This window comes from Rhynchophorus ferrugineus, unplaced genomic scaffold, assembly GCF_030347505.1.
Source record: "Rhynchophorus ferrugineus isolate W39M unplaced genomic scaffold, kcgeb_rfMv2 rfM3, whole genome shotgun sequence".
In the NCBI taxonomy this organism is placed as follows: domain Eukaryota; kingdom Metazoa; phylum Arthropoda; class Insecta; order Coleoptera; family Curculionidae; genus Rhynchophorus; species Rhynchophorus ferrugineus.
In genome coordinates, this window is record NW_027472582.1 from 49,561,178 (window position 1) to 49,579,415 (window position 18,238).

The 18,238-nt window shown below is 32.0% G+C and overlaps 1 protein-coding gene across 2 annotated transcripts in view; it reads left to right on the forward strand.

Annotated features, from left to right (window-relative positions):
* The window catches only part of LOC143193205 (putative cytochrome P450 6a14), a 108,470-nt gene extending 95,840 nt beyond the window's left edge, over positions 1–12,630 (forward strand). The window contains exons 1-7 of one of the 2 annotated variants that reach the window (XM_076399244.1): positions 2,528–2,719; positions 4,631–4,797; positions 4,858–5,094; positions 8,868–9,249; positions 11,267–11,437; positions 11,502–11,753; positions 12,426–12,630. In XM_076399244.1, the coding sequence (XP_076255359.1) occupies positions 2,572–2,719; positions 4,631–4,797; positions 4,858–5,094; positions 8,868–9,249; positions 11,267–11,437; positions 11,502–11,753; positions 12,426–12,586 (1,518 nt within the window). In that variant the 5' untranslated portion in view covers positions 2,528–2,571 and the 3' untranslated portion in view covers positions 12,587–12,630. Of the gene's footprint in view, positions 1–2,527; positions 2,720–4,630; positions 4,798–4,857; positions 5,095–8,867; positions 9,250–11,266; positions 11,438–11,501; positions 11,754–12,425 lie in introns of those variants that run through there. The other variant, XM_076399245.1, reaches the window with a different exon arrangement.
* Positions 12,631–18,238: the final 5,608 nt, after the last annotated feature.

Sequence of the window (18,238 nt, forward strand, 5' to 3'; positions counted from 1 at the left end):
TACCATAGTAACCGAAGTCTTATTAACAATTAAATCTTTTCCGGAATAGCAAAGATAACAGTCAAAAGACCTACAACGCCAAGAACATTCTTCAAGTGAAGTAACTTTCCAGGCATCCGACTGGAATACCTTGTCTAATTACTTCAAAAATTCCTCTTTTGAAAAGTTTTAATATCGTGCCGCTTTATTTGTCGACGATAACATCGGACAACGTTCCGGTGCCGTCCCCCTTTCTTCCCGTTATAATTTCGTAAAAATCTTCATTTACATACTTTTAACCCCGCTTGTAAATGAGTTTTAATTTGTCGAGGATACTTTGCGCGATAATTTTTAAGATCGACCGTTTCTCTTTTATTAGCCAATTATTAAAACAAGCTTCTTTTGTACCCATTCTTTCGTCTCCCTACCAATTATTTTTGCGATCTTAACATGTTTCTTTCGACTTCTGTTTTAATTACTCTATTTAATATATAGGTATTCATGCCATCTAAATCGATGACGAATATGACTCCATATGGCTTGAAAAGCTAAAATAGGACATTCCTCATTCTTCTTATTTGTATCCCACACCGTGTTCTGTAGATAATTCTTCGGATTATTATTTATTCCATCACTAGCACAAAATCTGGCTGAACAACAGTTCCATTTTTTGGAAAATCAAATATTAGGCCAATTATTGGATTTCCTCTAAAAAAGACGGATTTCATAGATGCAAAATCCGCGTGTTTTCCGAATGATGGGATAAGGTTGGACAATATTTCCCCCAAATAAATATGTAATTATTTCTGTGTTATAAATTCAATTTGTAGTCTTAATACAATACTCTTATGCAATAATCATATATTATTATACCTCAGAACTCCGATATGAGGTTATATTCATAATGTCATATTATAAACATAGTATATGGTGATCATAATCGTTTTTGCAATATTTATACAACAGATTTCCATCTTGAATGACTAGATTAAACTAGATTCGCGGTCGTTAACTAACTTGAATAAATCTTCGCTCACAATACTCCACAGGAATGGGTCAAGGACTGGTCCTGGAAAATTTCAACTATGGTCTATTGATTGCAATTAAAATTAAAAATACTATATGCAATTTTAAGTTAATCGTTCGTCCAATTAATGCACCGGTTCAATAATTCCCTTCAATCTGCTATATTTTTAAATATCTGCCACTTTTGCCGTCTTCTCATTTTTAAAAGCTACATTGAATAATATTTTCATGTTGCATACTATTCTTTCATATGTGAATATACAATAACTGCTGAGTAAAAAAAAACAACATATTTTTTAGAAATATGATAAAAATGTCTTACTGGTGTCACTTATCAGCGATTCCACATTAAATTTGTTAATATTTGACCGCTATAAAACAGAAAAACATGCATTCAAATTTAAAGGTTATATAGTTGATTTCTTCATCGCCTACACATTTTAATATGATGCTATTTAAAATATAGATTTACTTACAAACAAAAGTAAACTGTTATATATATATATATATATATATATATATATATATATTTAAAGCCTCCTTTTACCAACTATGGGTTTATCTGGACTGGGCCTAAAGACGTGACTCCGAACCACGGTTCTCAGCATTAAGCCTAGCGACTGGCGAGTGACCAACTTTAGAAATCATCCCAGAAGACATCCGATCTTACTCAGCCTGGTTATTGGCGTTACTGGGATTATTTTCCTTGTAGGATTTTACACTCTTGTCTAGAACATTCACAAATTTTAAACATTCACAAACATACATTTACGACCATGCCCTAACAGGATTCGAACCCGCGGCTATCGCAACAGTAGGAGGACCGTCCCATCGCCTTACCACTGCGCCACCAAGCCAGCGTAAACTGTTTTTATATCGTAGTATATGTTATAAGTATTATTGGAATAGCCTGACTAAATTTGAATGGATTTATTATCCATTATTATTATCAAGGATTAATTATAAAAATATATTTGGGAGTATTTAAAGAGACTGCCGGGATCGTGTTGATTTTTCTTCTGAGTTTTTACACCTTGCCTCTCTGACCCATATAATACCATGATATAATTGACACTTTATACGCACCATATAGAGGGACACGTGATTACTTGGAATTTACTGAAGAAGTGGGCGGTCAAATGAATATTTGCCAATTTTAAGTGAGGTTTGCTACGATTGAACCAAGTCTGTAGGGTATAGTATACAATGGAAAACCTTAATATCCGACAGATAGAAATATCAAGACTGGGCATATAGACCTTGCTGAGATCAAGATTGTTACCATGAACTATTAAAACCTTAAGGTTATGGAAGCTAATTCAGTTTAAGCTATAGCTGACTTTCAAGAAGGATGTAAATTATGGTGTCAATCATGTAATCAATTTTTATAATAGAAAGAGTTATTGTAATACATTATAATATTAGGTAATGTTACGTATAAAATATAACAGAGTTATATATTTGCATGTTTATGCGTTTCATATCATCATAGTATATATAAATCAACAGATAAATTATTCATTATATAATTACATGTAATAAAACACGATCCAATAGAATTAAATTATGTCAGTATTAGACATTCAATCAATCCTACTTAATATTGTGATAGTTACCTTATTACTATTTTTATCGATATATTTGTATTTTAAATATTCTTATACATATTGGTCTCGAAGAGGAATACCACATATAAAACCTAAATTCCCTTTGGGTAAGTATTATTATATAGTAAAAATAATTAGATTAGAAAGCAGTAGAAAATAATCTAAAATAGTGTTCGATATTAAAAATATAACCTCTTAATATAAATATTCAACAAGGGTTTAATTACAAATATAACATACATATTTAAAAATAGCTTCATCATAATATAAAAAACACATTTTTAATAGTTTTACTGGGACTGATGTGATTAGCGGTATCTGTTATTAAACAATAAATAACAAATCAAATAAGATATATTCCATTTTATGAGAACATTTAGTGTTAGTGTTATAGCGTTGTTCAAGGTTCTTGTGAAGGCTAAATTTGTGCAAAACTATTTTCTATGTAATATAAGTACGATTTGATTATTGCTAAAATGCTATTTTCTGACAGATTTAAATGTAATTATTCAAAATGTTATAGAAAAATTTCATATCATATCATAATAAGAAACATTAGTTTTAGTATAATTAATTACTGGAGCAATATTTTCTTAGTTTTATTTTTATACGAAGCCATAATGGAAAAATAGAAACGGAAACTTTTTTAAAAAATTACTTTACAAAAATTATTTAGTATCTTATTAGGCGCTGACATATATTTTGATAATTTAAAATCTTTTAAAAGTGATTTACTGACAAATACTGGTAAAATACACATTGATCAAAATATTTTTCATTAATTTCTACAACTTTCTCCCATTTTTCACGTCGAAAGAACGATGTTTGTTTGGAAACGGCCTAACCATCGATTCATTTTCGCACTTCTTCGGCATTTCCAAATCGTGTAATTGCCCATCCATTTTGAATCAATCTAAACCAGAGAAAACTGGAAGATTTATAGTGAGTACACTGGGTGAGGCAGATCTTCCCATTGAAGCTTCAACAGCGTACCCTTCACTTTTCACTCTGTAACTCTGGTAACATTTGTCTAAGCGTTGTTATGTAATATGACTTTGCGTATGATACCCGCCATTGCTTATTATTTTTACAACAATATGTGTTTCAATTTGTTCATTTAACGTCGGTGGAAATCTGCAGAAACAGCATCATGCAATTTTAGCAGATGTACTACACTTTGCTGATCCCACCATATATAAAACAAGACTTTATGGCCATAAATATTCGATTTTGTTAGTGATATCAGAATCGCAGATTCGACAAGAGATCATCATATCGTACTTTCTCCAAAATTCAATGATTGCCACAAGTGTTCCATGATAACTATATGTACACACTGAATAATTCAATAATACTAAATTAAAATGTTACTTTATATAAAGCAACGTCAAAAACATCGAATATTTAACAGTTAAGCTAGATTGTTAACAGCTTCCAGTTCAAACTCAATCCCTCCCATTTTCTTCAGAAAAATTCAACCAAACTTGGCTGTCCTTTAACATAATTTCAAAAATGTCATCAGTTTTTAATTTTTTTCATTCGTTTAGAGACTTCTTTTCAATTTATCAGTGATGGGAATTGTTTTCTTAGGTATACCAGATTTTGGAAAGGCACCTGAATATATTAAATTACCTACGCCTTTTTGTAAAACACAGTATTATATTTTGTTTGACAAGTTTAATTTACCTGGCTTTAAAATACCAGATATTAAAATGAAAAAAAAATTGTTTCAATTACAGTGATAAATTTGATCCACTAAACATTTTAAAATAAATTTAATACCACACTACTAAAATGTCAACATTTCAATACAGAATGTTTAACTTAAATATAAATTAAAAAAATGCAAAAAAAAATAGGAACGATGGAGTATTTTAAAATTGGTTATAATTTAGCTTTCATTACCAAACTATATTAGACAAAAAAAGAAATAACATAAAACTTCGTTTACTAAGATAATAATCAACATTTATTCAAATACATATTCAGAAATAAGAAAAACTTGCGTTACTTTATAGGGAACAACGATCAAATTTCACCTGAAGCAACCTCTTACAATCTAGAAACTCTAGAATGGTATAAGGAATTCAAAGGAAGAGGTCTGAAATGTGGTGGAGCATGGAGCTGGGCCAAACCCGTTCTCCTCATCATAGATCCGGATTATATTAAAGATGTTCTTTTAAAAGTAAGCCTATATGGTTTCAAGTATATTGTTAAAATATAAAGAAGAACTTTAATATTCTAGGACTTCAACTATTTCATGGATCGAGATATGTTTTCCAACCCTATACACGATAAGAAAAATGAAAGCTTGTTTGTAGTAAAAAAAGATGAGTGGAGGAATATGAGGCAAAAATTATCACCGGTTTTTACATCAGCAAAAATGAAAGTAATATTTCATACAATCATGGAATGCTCGAAACCCATGATAGAAAAAATAGAGGAATTAGAGAGGAAAAAAGCTGATATTCATATTAAAGACGTTAGTATTCTACTTTATACATAATCTACTATATAATCATAATATTCACAGCATAGGTTAGCTAGGTGATCATTTAAGGCTACGGCTAATATTAACGGATAAAGAAATTAGATATCATGATTTTTTAATAACAAAGTTTTTGTTTTAAAAGCCCATATAACTTTAGTTTGAGCCACATTTCTACAGGTTTTTGATAAATTTATCTTTTGCCATTTCTCAAGTTATTTAAGATTACCATCGCGAAATTGCCTCTCAGGCTTCCAGGAAATAGCCACGGATGAACATAATCCACTGTTTCATATATATTATAAATAATTCTAATTTATCGGCTAAGGTGCGCTTCGTTGATCGAAATGATCGAAATCAAAAATATCCCACTACAAATTCGATAAGCATTGTTATCCAGTAAATGGCCTTTAGTGGTCATATTCTTTGCTAAGTTTCTCTAAGTGTTCGAGCCTAGATTCAAATTTCTCATTTTTAAACTTCCGAGGCAATCCAAGACGTGGTTTATATTTAATATGTAAATCGTCATATTCATGTACGATGATGGCACAAAGAACACTACGAAATCATTGGTATGCCTTAGAAGCATTTTATTCTTCTTACAATTAGTTCAAGATTCAATTCTTCTAATATAATAGATTAGATGACTTATGTAGGCTTACGCCCGATTCGGAAAACAACAGAAAAAGAAAACAAAGAATGTACCCTATAATATAAAATGAGGTTCCATTCAACCGGTGGATAATTATGCTTATGACGGATTTGCTATTTCTTCAGACCTATTCCTTGCATTTTCCACTGAATAGGACGAATCACATAAGAAAGTTTATTCGTAATGAATAAATAAATATTAACATTTACTGATGTTGCTAAACTACTGTATTTTAGATCACTATAAATGTATTGGATCATCAGTTGTCTATACAATCGGCAAATATCTTAATTTCTTAGATGAGGACAGATAGACTCCTAAAATCTGATGTAATCTACCAAAAATATATATTCATAGCTTTTTTAGTAAAGCAGCCAAGTAAACACTTATTAAGAATATTAACACAAATTATATAAACACAAAATCTAATGCCCAAAACCTGCCTATCAATTTGGATTTATTTTTATTTATTCCTAAATTAACCAGGTGAATGTAATCACAAACGTCACTGAAAAATCCTACGAAGATACCGAGCCTACTCCGGTATATTACTAGATGTAGCTCAAACTCTCCATCAAATATGACATACGGAATTAATTCACTGAATTTCAGAAAAAGTTACCAAAGCAATACGCTTAACTTTTGAAGTTTTAAATTTCAGCCAGAATATTTAGAGTTAAACACGACAGTTTATTCTACAATATTAAATCTAAAGCAGGTATTCTGCAAGGAAGCGACATCAATCCAAAAGACAACGACACTCTCATCAACGAATCCAACTCCATTAAAAGAGCATTTACCCCAGCCTATCTTCTCAACCATCTCGTGTCTCCAAAGTCTCTACAGCCTATGACCGGCAAACTTCAAACCAAAAAATCCCCATGTTTCGACGGAATATCGATTACCCAATTAAAAAACCTCACGCACAATCAGCTCGCGGAACTAGCAAATATCATTAATTCCATCACGAGGCTGCAACATTCCCCGGCGTCTTGGAAATACGCACATATAACGGTTATTCCCAAGAAAGGAACAAAATCATCTCCATCAGACTAGAGACTCATCAGTCTTCTCAGTGCCATTTCGAAGCTTGCCGAAAGGCCACTACTCGCTCTCAACCCTTTCTCAAAGGAAAACATTATTCCTGGCGAACAATTAGGCTTTCGCGCTCACCATTCATCCGTCCACCAGGCTACCCGTCTAACCGCACACATCACGCTCTTGACCAAAGTAAAAATCAAATCAGTACTCCTGGACGTAACCAAAGCCTTCGACAAGGTCTGGCCTGACAGTTTGATTACAAAATGCGTGCCGTTAGGCCTCCCAGAAGACCTAACCATTCCCTTCAAGTCCTACCTATCGCACAGACCCTTCAAGGTCAAGATCAGAAAAACAATTTCCAGTCGAAAACAAATCGACGCTAGCATAGATGCCGAGAAAAGACAATATTGATGTCACGATTTAAGCTGACGAAACTGATTTCTTCACGGCCTCCAAGTTGGAGGTTACAATTCAAGAACTTTTACAGAAGCATTTTACGCATTTAAGCATTATTATGCGGTCAAATTTTTCAAATTCTGGAAGTTGCAAATCAATCCCCTGAAAACCCAGACCATCAATTTCCATAAGAAGCGTTACACACTGCGCGTCTCGCAACTTAAGATCGACACCGCAACAATTCCATGGCTGGATAACACGGTTACGTACCTAGGTCTCCACTTCGACCGACGGTTCGGTTGGCGTTCCCAAATCCAGAAAGCAATCCAAAAAGTTCGGGGATAGTAATCCTGGTATCTTCTCTGATCTGCCCTTCTAGCAGACTTCCCGTCTCCATCAAACGCTTATTTTACAAGATGTTAATTCGGTCCGTACTCCTCCACAGATCTAATGTCCATTTCTAGTTTATTACACCCAACCAGGTGAAACGGGTGCAAGTTTTCCAAAATAAGCTCCTCAGAAGAATCTTAAATGTTCCATGGTTTGTCAAATATCATCAAATGCATAGGAAAATTTCCACTCCAAAAATCAAGCATTTCATATTTCAATCATTCCACAAACAACAGCTCAAGATCTTCTAAAAATGAGCTTGTTAGCCAGCTGGTCAACATGCTGGGAGCTTAGCACCGCATCACCGCTAACTTCCCCTTTTTCAGGCTGAAACGTCCTCAACCGTCGCTGCACTCATAACTTTTACCTCTATACGACAGTATCCAGTCATATGTTAACTCAAGTTCACGAATCAACAGTTAGTTTCACTATCTGTTATTTCGCCGGGTCCTCGTGCACAATAACGGCTTCCCGATTAGCGGGTGCCATATTTCCAAATTTAATGCAATAGCACTAGAGACCCACAGGAGTCAAATGTGAGGCACTTTCGGTTTAGTGTATTGGAAAGCCCAGAGGCAGTCCCACATAACCCGGTCCAACTTGACACTCCAGGGCAAGTCTCCGCGACCAGGTATGCGTCATGCATTCCAGCGCCGGGTTTTAGGCCAGAACAAAAAAAATGCAAGGAACTGTATCGAGTCCAATTTTTTGTGTACTTTACATATATGATACACCTCAAATGGGAAATATAACCATGGTTAAATTTGCTGTTAATACTGCGATACTTGCTGTTGCAGACAACAGCGAAAATTGCAGAAACAGAAAATTACAACGACCATTGTAACAGGTTAATATTTTCGGAACAATATTCTAAGATAAATCATAGATGCACCAAAATACTAGAAACAAACCACAGAGAAACCCCATTCTCATGCTAAAACTAAAATCTTGAAACTGTCGTATAACTATTGAGCAGGGCGCAGACTCAAAGGAACTAAAATTATATTTAACAAGAAATACAATGCAGTATTAATTATCCTAGCTATATACTTATTTTCTAAGTTATTTTACATATAAATTGCCGGTTATCCAGCAAAAAGTGGTGATAATAATAAAAAAGGTATTTCTGTTTAGGAAATTTGAAGCCTCCGTATCAAACACACTGTATCAAATTAATAAATTTGGTCGTCTAATTGTATTTCCTTATGATATATTTATTCACCCACTACATTAACATATTCAAAATTTTTCTCACATTATTTAGTAAGTAACTTTATTTCACTTTTAGATTGTAGCATCATTTAATATCGACATCATCGGACGGGTGGCTCTTGGGCTCGAATCCAATTGTTTTGCAGACGAGAACTCCAAATTTCGACAAATGGCCAAAGAATTTGTTAAAGTTGATTTCGGCAGATCCATAAGATTATTAATGAGCAGAATATGCGAAAAAATAGCCCAACGGCTAGGAATTAATAATGTTCCAACAATAATGACCGAATTCTTTTCGAGTGTTATAGAAAATAATATCGAGGCACGTCGAAAATATAACATTCACCGAATTGACTTCTTGGACTTGATGATGGAAGTTATGGATTCAACGAAAGATGATGAAAATCCATTTACATATGACAATCTCATTGCTAATATAATTTTGTTTTTTATTGCCGGTAAGATGTAACAAATATTTGGATATTTATATTTTACGTTGCATTTTTAATGACACATTTATTCACAACTGCTAATATGTTCTTTTGTGGGAGGCATGTTTATTGTACATACACTACAATTTAATCCGCTCTCTAGTTTGAGTCGGTCAGTATAAGAATACTAGAAAAATATATGAACATTGTCGAAAAATATTTACAGTTACAAAAAATGTCATCTATTAATTAATTAGTCTTCTTGTCAAATTTCTGTTAAAATTTTACAGATTTTTAAGTGAATTTCTAAGTTCGATAAATTAGGCATATTTTTCGTATTTCTTTTGTTGCATAGGAGTAAAAATTTCAAAGTAATACTTTGAATAATTTACTATTTATATATTAAGTTGTATTCCGGTGATTGTTCTCAAAAACTTCGTCTCTTTTGATTTTTATGTTGATGAAAATTATGTTTCACTTTGTTATTTCGTTATGTGTTGGTATTGAAGGTTACTTAACAGCTATCTGAACTAAATATACTCTCCACCTCTTTCAAGGAGAACCCCTGTATTTTGTTCTTAATCCCTTAGATGTTTCACAAAGAGTATGACGGAAATATTTTGGATCATAATCATATTTCGTGATAAAATAAATAATGTGGGTTATAAACAGGATTAATTAGATATTATCAAACTGGCTTAAACTCGATTTAAAGCAACTCTCATATGAAACCACAAATCTACTAGAATTATGTAAATAAAAGACAACCATTACTGACAGAGAAATTGTTGATTGAAAAAGTTCAAACACCTCAATGAAGGACCTTAGAACACATGGAATATTACATAGTACTGAATGCGTATTAAGCATTTTATATTATTGTACAAAATAAGTGTAGCTCTATCATTCAAATAATAACAAAATTAAAAAGCTACGTCTTAACCAAGACGGTGCTTTTAATGGCGTAAAATTGCGCATGAAGGCAAATGAGCCAAAAAAAATATATGGAATCTTAAAAAAATCTGCCTTAAGAACAGATTATATAATAATTTTGATGATTGGCAAATAAATCAATATACAGAGGATAAACAGTATAAAGTGAAGACCACATAATATAATATATCTTGTTTCATGTTGGCAATACTGATTTCGTGTACGCGACGAGTATTTACTGCACAGTCTACATGCAAAGTCTTGCAGGTTCTATTTCAAAGGCTGTGAAATATGCGAAAATAACCGAAATGTTTAACGAGCCAAAATATGGTAAAGCATCATTGGCGGAAACGAATAGTGAGCAAATACTGAGAACATTAACTGACAGAGGCCGACGAACATAAGCATTGTGGTCAGACAATATAAAACCACTGCGGTAAAAGTGACAGACGTGCTTCTTAAGTAATACTGTTTGTACAAAAACAGTACGGTCGATGCTCCACAAAGCATGGGATGTTAATCCCTACAATTAAGCATGGAAGAGATTCCATTACGATTACTGCCAATGAATATCTCGATATTCTCATTGACAAAATTCCTACTACAATTAGCATATTTCTACTAAAGACTGCCCTATTCCAAGATAATAATGCGCCCATACAAATAGCGAAAAAGATTCAGTATAGTTTGATGATTAATAGAATATTATCATCTCTTCTCAAATTAGTACAATTGCCAGAACACAACATAATTGAACAGTTATAAACAGATTTAGAGCACAGATTGAAGAGCAAATTTCATCTCTAACATCAATGAATCAATTGACGCATGTTTGAACATTATTCAAATATGAGTATATTTCGCGAAGAATTCCAACTGTTTCAAAAGCAAATTACTATATTTAGAGACTTGTTAATAAATAAATATTGTGCATATGTGTGGTGTTCATATTAATTTGTCCATCAATGTAGCTAAATTTCGTACCGAGAAAAGTTTAAAATGTTGTTTATAATGAACATATAAGTCAAAATAAATGATAGAAAAACCAATAGAAAACAATTCATGAAAATAATTTCCTGATTACTTAATAATTTATCATAAAATATATTAGGTTTCGACACTTCAACAACTACCGTACATCTGGCACTGTACGAACTATCTCGTAACCCTGAATTACAAGAAAAAACTAGAACAGAAATAATGAAGGTGCTGGAGAAATACGACGGAGAGATAACTATTGAAGGCTTAAAGGAAATGACATATTTAAAGCAAGTTATCGATGGTAAGTATAGCTAATTCATTGTAGTCGCGCCTTTTTGATCCTAAAACATGATATTACACTGCAGAAACCTTGCGATTATATACACCTGTTCAGACTCTATCCAGAATCACGACTCAGTCTTATACCTTCAAAGACAGTAACATTACGTTAGAAAAAGACACGACGGTTCTTATTCCAACGATGGCTCTCCATAGAGATTCTGATTATTATCCAGATCCAGAGCGATTTGATCCAGAAAGGTTCAACACTGAAAAAAAAATAACCAGAAACCCGTATGTTTATCTGCCGTTTGGTAATGGACCGAGAAACTGTATTGGTAAGGAAAAAATCATTTTAAATAATAGAATCATAATCGGCTAATTTCAATTATTTTAAAGCATATTAATCCAACCATCAAGAAAAATACAAGAAATAATACAATACTTCGATAATAATATAATCGATATATTTTTTATATAACTCATAAATGAACAACGAAATTTATCTGATAAAACTGAAAGATGGATTTCAAAAATGTTTAATATCTGATATTATTATCTTATCACCTTTGAATAAACATTTACTTCCTGCTACTTTTTATACTTTTTTTATAATAAAATTGTCTATCACAATTTATGAAACAAGAAGTAGTTCTAAACTTTTTGATTATCTTAAATGCATTTTGTCTTTGAAATAATGATATATATCTTCAAATATTTAGACTATTGACACTAGTGGGACACAATGAAACAGCATCGTCATAAACTTCCAATATAGTTTTACAATAACAATATATACTCCTGTTTTAATACACTGCTAAATTCACTAGATATAAGAATAGTTAAAATTTAACCAGCTATTTGTGCTTCTCAAATTTGTTGGTGAGTATAGAAATTAAAATCAATTTATTGTTACAATGTTTAGCCTATTTTAAAGAAATTTAGGTCTAATATAAATTTTGATTTTTGAGTTTGTTTATAAAAACTTTAAATTTGTAATAATATTTTAGGTATGCGATTAGGTATAATGCAGTCATCAATTGCTATAATACAAATAATCAAGAACTTCCGACTATCACTCAGTCCATTAACGGACAAAGTTACGCTTCGCCATGGCGTTTTTCTACTTCAAACGAATGAAGAAGTTTATTTAAGAGTAGAAAGAATATAAACTATATATCCCTTTAATAAAAAATCAAATAAATAAAAGTTACATTATTTTGTTGTATTTTTTATTATTAATTATTTGATGTTATTGAAATAAATAACAATTCACAAAACTGATGTTACAAATGTTTTTCTTCTTAACTTCCAACTTCCGTTAGAAAGGCAATACATATCCTTTTAAACTAGTCAAGATAATAAATTTAATCTTGAAGTATTCCTTCCATATTATCACTACTTGTGAAAGGTTTTAATATTATGCTTCAATATAAATATTTAAAATGGATCGACCTTGATAATAATAATTAATCTCATGGCTTCTTCAGCTTTATCATTGACAAATAATCGAAAAAATTAGGAAATTACCTTTGCCAATGTTGTATTTTATGTGAATTAATGTTCTTAACACTGACCGCTTTGCACAAACAGTATCACATTGCTATCACTAAAGAATTTATTTTGAAAAAAAAGTTTTCTTTATATCAAGTTATTATCAAAGGTATCGTTATCGGTGAAATATTCATAGACGCCAGTCTATGCATATGACAACGACGAGAAAGAGGATTAAAGAAAACATAATTAATCTAAACCAAGGATTTGCTGCCACTGATTACTACAGTCAGTAGCAAAAAACATGAAAGAAGAATTAACAGAATCTATATATAGTGTTATAGGTGTTTGAGATAATGTTAAATTGAAGGTGATGATTTTAATAGACATTCCAAATGAATGAATTCTTCTTGAATGGTTTCTTCACTTGATGAATATGAAGAAATTCATGTTTCAGCTTTATAAAAATATTATCTTTCATACTTTTATTAGCATTTCGTTATATCATCGCCGTAGTCTGATCCCCATAAGTTTTTATGTCGTTTTCGACAACCCTGGGACTGTAATAAGATACTCGATTAAAATATTAAATTCTTCTTAATTAGTTTAGTGTGGCTTATACTATGTTTCCGCAAAAAAAAGCTATCCTGAAGGATTTGATTGCATAGCCTTTTACTATATAAGTTATATTTAGACGTTTTTTGTAGTACCACACAAAATAAAATCAAAATTTTGAAAAGGTTATTTCTCTCCTGGACCAAGTAACATTATGGTGTTAAACAGTTTCCATATAGCTCATTGGTATGTCATTTTATGCTGCCACCAATTAATGTGAATATGGTAAGAGTCTATGTTAATAAGTTTTTTAAAGGACCAATCGGACATTGGACTTTTGTACCACCGTTTCTTTACCCGGATATTATTTATTTCACAAAATAATCTTCCCAGTGTTCATGCATATTTACAGGGAGTAATTGTAAATTCGTTGATTGGGTAAGGTTCTTGAAAAATATAATAATCTCTCAGGGTATGCCCGGCACGATACGATACAACCAGAGATCATCGCATGAAACATTCACGTTTAAGAGGTTGAATTAAAAAGACCTAAAGAAAACCATTTCCTTGATGCACTGCGTTGTAAATAGTTGAATTAGTAAATTAGTCGTAAGTACAGTGAGTGTTTTATTATTTAAATCCAAGTCTAGCTGAAATCGTCAGCTGTGAGCAATCAAAACAAATTGAAGTTAGTAGCGTCATTTCGTGAATCGCTGGGCTCCAAAAGCAGTTACACTTCGAGAGGTATCGAAGAGATTTTCCAATATCGGTAAAACAGAATTTGTAAATAATTTTTGTTCACTGAGACAGATCAAGAATTATTGAAAATGTTAGAATATATATATGTATATATATATATATATGTATATATATATATATATATATATATATATATATATATATATATATATATATATATATATATATCTATATATACCCTGATAAAACCCATATATTTACACTAATATTGGTCTAAATACTCTTAGTTACAATAATCGTAACATTTTCGTAAACATTTTCTCTTTTGCATAATGATTTTATTCTCTATCTTTAAATAAGACTTTCGACAACACTAGAACTGACGCCGTTTTATTATTTTATCTTTCATAAGGACAGATATACCTAAAATTTTATATCAATCTGTAGAATTAGTTCTTTATTTGCAAGCCGTTTAAGTGAAATAGATCAATACCGTACAATATTTCAATTATTTTTTAAAACAAGGTCTTAAAATGTAAGGGTACATTAGATGTGTTATTCCATGTGTACATTAGATGTTCATATTTTTTATCCCACTTATAAGAGAAAAGCTGGCAAAATTAAAACTACTTTATTTACTATAAAACTTATTAATTACAAATATTAGACGAGTATAAACCATTTGTGACGACAACCTTCACTCTGCCAAAATGGCACTAACTGTGCTCTTCCTTGACCAATAATTTAATTCTATATTAATGTTCTGTTTAATGAAGATTGTGTAATTAAGACTGAACGATTTGTTTCAAGATTATCTGAAGATTCATATGAAGACTATGTATACTTGTGTTAAGTACTATATGAAGACTCGTCTGATTTGTGTTCTCGTGAAAATTGTTTGACAACTGTGCGTTGACTCGTACTTACTTGTGCCCAGACTGTTCGATTTGTATGAAGATGGACACATCGCATTTTATGCCCCATTGCTCATCTCTTGAATACCTTTAGTAGTAGGCGGGCTTAACGCAACCTGATTAATAATTATTTTTACGGAAGGAAAAACCTATCCAATGATGATTTTCTTACCTCGGTAAAAAATATACGCTCATAAATTCCCTGATAATCATCATTCCTACGGGATTCCAATGTCGATAAGTCGTAACCAGTACGCTTCTCGGCGTGTATGTGCTTATTTTCACAATCGGGGGTATTTCAAGGGAACAGCATGTTAATGTATTCCGCCTGACTCTTGGCGCCTGAACTCTCCTCATCTCAAATGCCTTCGGTCCCAGGTACGCCTGGTTTCACACCAAACTTTTTACATATTCTTAGACGATAGATATCTTAGAAATTAGCTCATCCAAACGTTCCGAACTAATGCTTTAGTGTTTCGAGTACTTTTGTTAATAAATATATACCAAATACATAAATATGTTATGCGCTTAAACTAATTTCGACAGAATAAGACGAATCTGCTCTCTAATAAAATGGTTTAGAATGATTTAAAACACATTTGAGCGGAGAATACTAACTGTTTTGCAGATATGGCAAATGCATTAGGGGATATAGTACTTAAATCTAATTTTATCAAGAAAAATGTACATAGGTACTGGCAAGAAAATACAACAATGAAAGAAACAAGAACTAAACATAAAAACGGTAAATATGTTCTCTAATGACAATGAAATACATTACTTGGATATATAATTATGAATTAGGAGTATTAAGCTTCCAGAGGATATCATAGATGGTTTAGAAAAGAGTTCAATGTAAATACAAAAAAATAACCTTGTGGCTGTTTGACTAGATGTAGTATAATGTTAAAATAAATTATATTTTATAAAATTGTCAAAACATTTTTGTTTCATTATTTTATTAATATTAGAATATTGTTATTTGTCAAAGCTAAAATAAACTATATGTTATGAACTATATGAGTTAAATGCGGGAACATTGTGACATTTTGACGTTATAGATTGAGATGACAAGGTTCACTGCTAGTTTGGATGGACTATATGTTATATTTAATTTCGAATTACGAACTATTGTTGATAAGAATATCACGTTTTTCCAGACCAATCCAATTGAGCTTGAACAGAAAGCATGAAACTTTACCAAGATGTTATCGTGCTAATGACACTTCAGACTCAGTTTTTCCTCTAGGTCCCGCGGGGACGTGAGGGCGGTAACGTTCCCGGCAAGAGCAAGAGGCAAGAAAGTGGAAACGGCCACCGTCGCCGACTACAATTCGCTCATTGTTCGCGCATTATCTTTATTAAGTTTCGTCGAAAAGTCGGCGACGCCGAGGCTCAACTGTCTAAACCAAGACAGGACCCCCCAGATATTCCGTATCGATAACGTAACCCCTTTCACGGTTATGCCGGTGTGCGACCGCGGTCCTCGCCTAATTTACTTTCGGAAATTCTTAGAAATAAATTGTTACGCTTATAATTAAAGCTGTCCGAATAAGTTCTAATCTTTAATTGTGGATCATAATTAAATTCAGGCCCTGGCCCGCACTTCTGTCGGACCGTTCTTAATATTAATGGGGGGGTTGGGGATTAGGGACGTGTCGGGGGATATGAGGTTTGTGTCGAGTCCAGATACAACTTGAGATAAGGCATAGAAGTTGTGAATGGAGAATTACATTTTGAATAATAATTTTGAATTATTTCTATTTAAAATAACATTGTATTAACAATTTATTTTCCGAAGTAAAAGGAGTGTAATTAATAAATTGTTATTAATAATTATCCCAAATACATTAGATTTTTAATTAATTTATTAATTTCAATAAATTATTATTTGTTCCATTAATTAGTAGCTTTTTAAAAAACATAGTAGGCAGAACCGTATTCTTTTGTTTCCTCCAATAATGCATTCCGAACAAAAGCCTCCATTTTAATTAGTTTTATTTAGTTAAAGAGTACAGTGTAGTGGCAGTGTATATTGTTTACATATTATCAAATTATATGCCGAATACAGTACTTTTACGAAATGTTTTATATCTACATCTACCATATTTTGTAATTAATGACCAAAGCATTAGTGAAATTATAAATGGCAATAGCAATAGAACTTTCAGGAAAAAATTACGAAAGTTACGAATTAGGCCACGGTCAAGGCCTAATAAATTGTAAGCTATGAACAAATTGTGAATAATTTAATACTTTTTCTCAAAAATTCAGTTTTCTCAGGAACTACATCGAAGATACTAGCACAAAATTATTCGAAACTAATATATCAGTTTACGAGAAATCATGTCAACTTCAAATAGAATATGATGGCTCTGAACAGGATATGATGTGTTTCAAATGTACTTTCTTTGAAAAAATATCTAAAAATATAGCACAAAACCAGGTTTTGCTTGTTCCTAATTAAATCTCAGCCACCCTCGCTGTTTATCACAGACAGACCTTTAAAAATAATAGAATTTCATATGGATCTTAATCTAGATTCTATGAAGAAGTTAGCATTTACTAGCCTTCAGCGATACGTGCACTGATCCAACTATTCATCTGTGTTTCCCATGATTTCCTGAATAACGTTTCCTGAAAGTAAAAATTCCTATACTATCTGAGTGAATTTACGATATTTAGTTAAAGTTTATTCTGAATAGTGTGTTTTATATGTATATTCTAACTCGCGGAACATTGCTATAACTGGATTTCATAGGTCCATATAGTTTTAGAGTTGCTTATAAAACAACAACAAACAACTAATTTCCTTTTTCTTTTTTTATTTTTACTGTGTTGTTACCTCTTCTGCAACAGAACTCAAAAATTATCAGCGCAATACTTCTATTTAACAATTTAACATTAGCGTCTTAATTAGCCCTTAACATTAAATTTCTATAGCTAACTACTTTACCCTGGAAACTGTTAAGCAACGCAATTGCCCAATAAGCATACCGGTTTCAGTAAGCACGTATTGGCAATTTGCGAAGGCATATAGCTATGCCCCTCCATCTCTTCGTCAACCATGCCTTACATTAACCAATGATACATAATGGCAATTGACAAAATTAATTCCACAATAAAATGTTAAACATTCCCACGTGCTCATCGGCAATTGT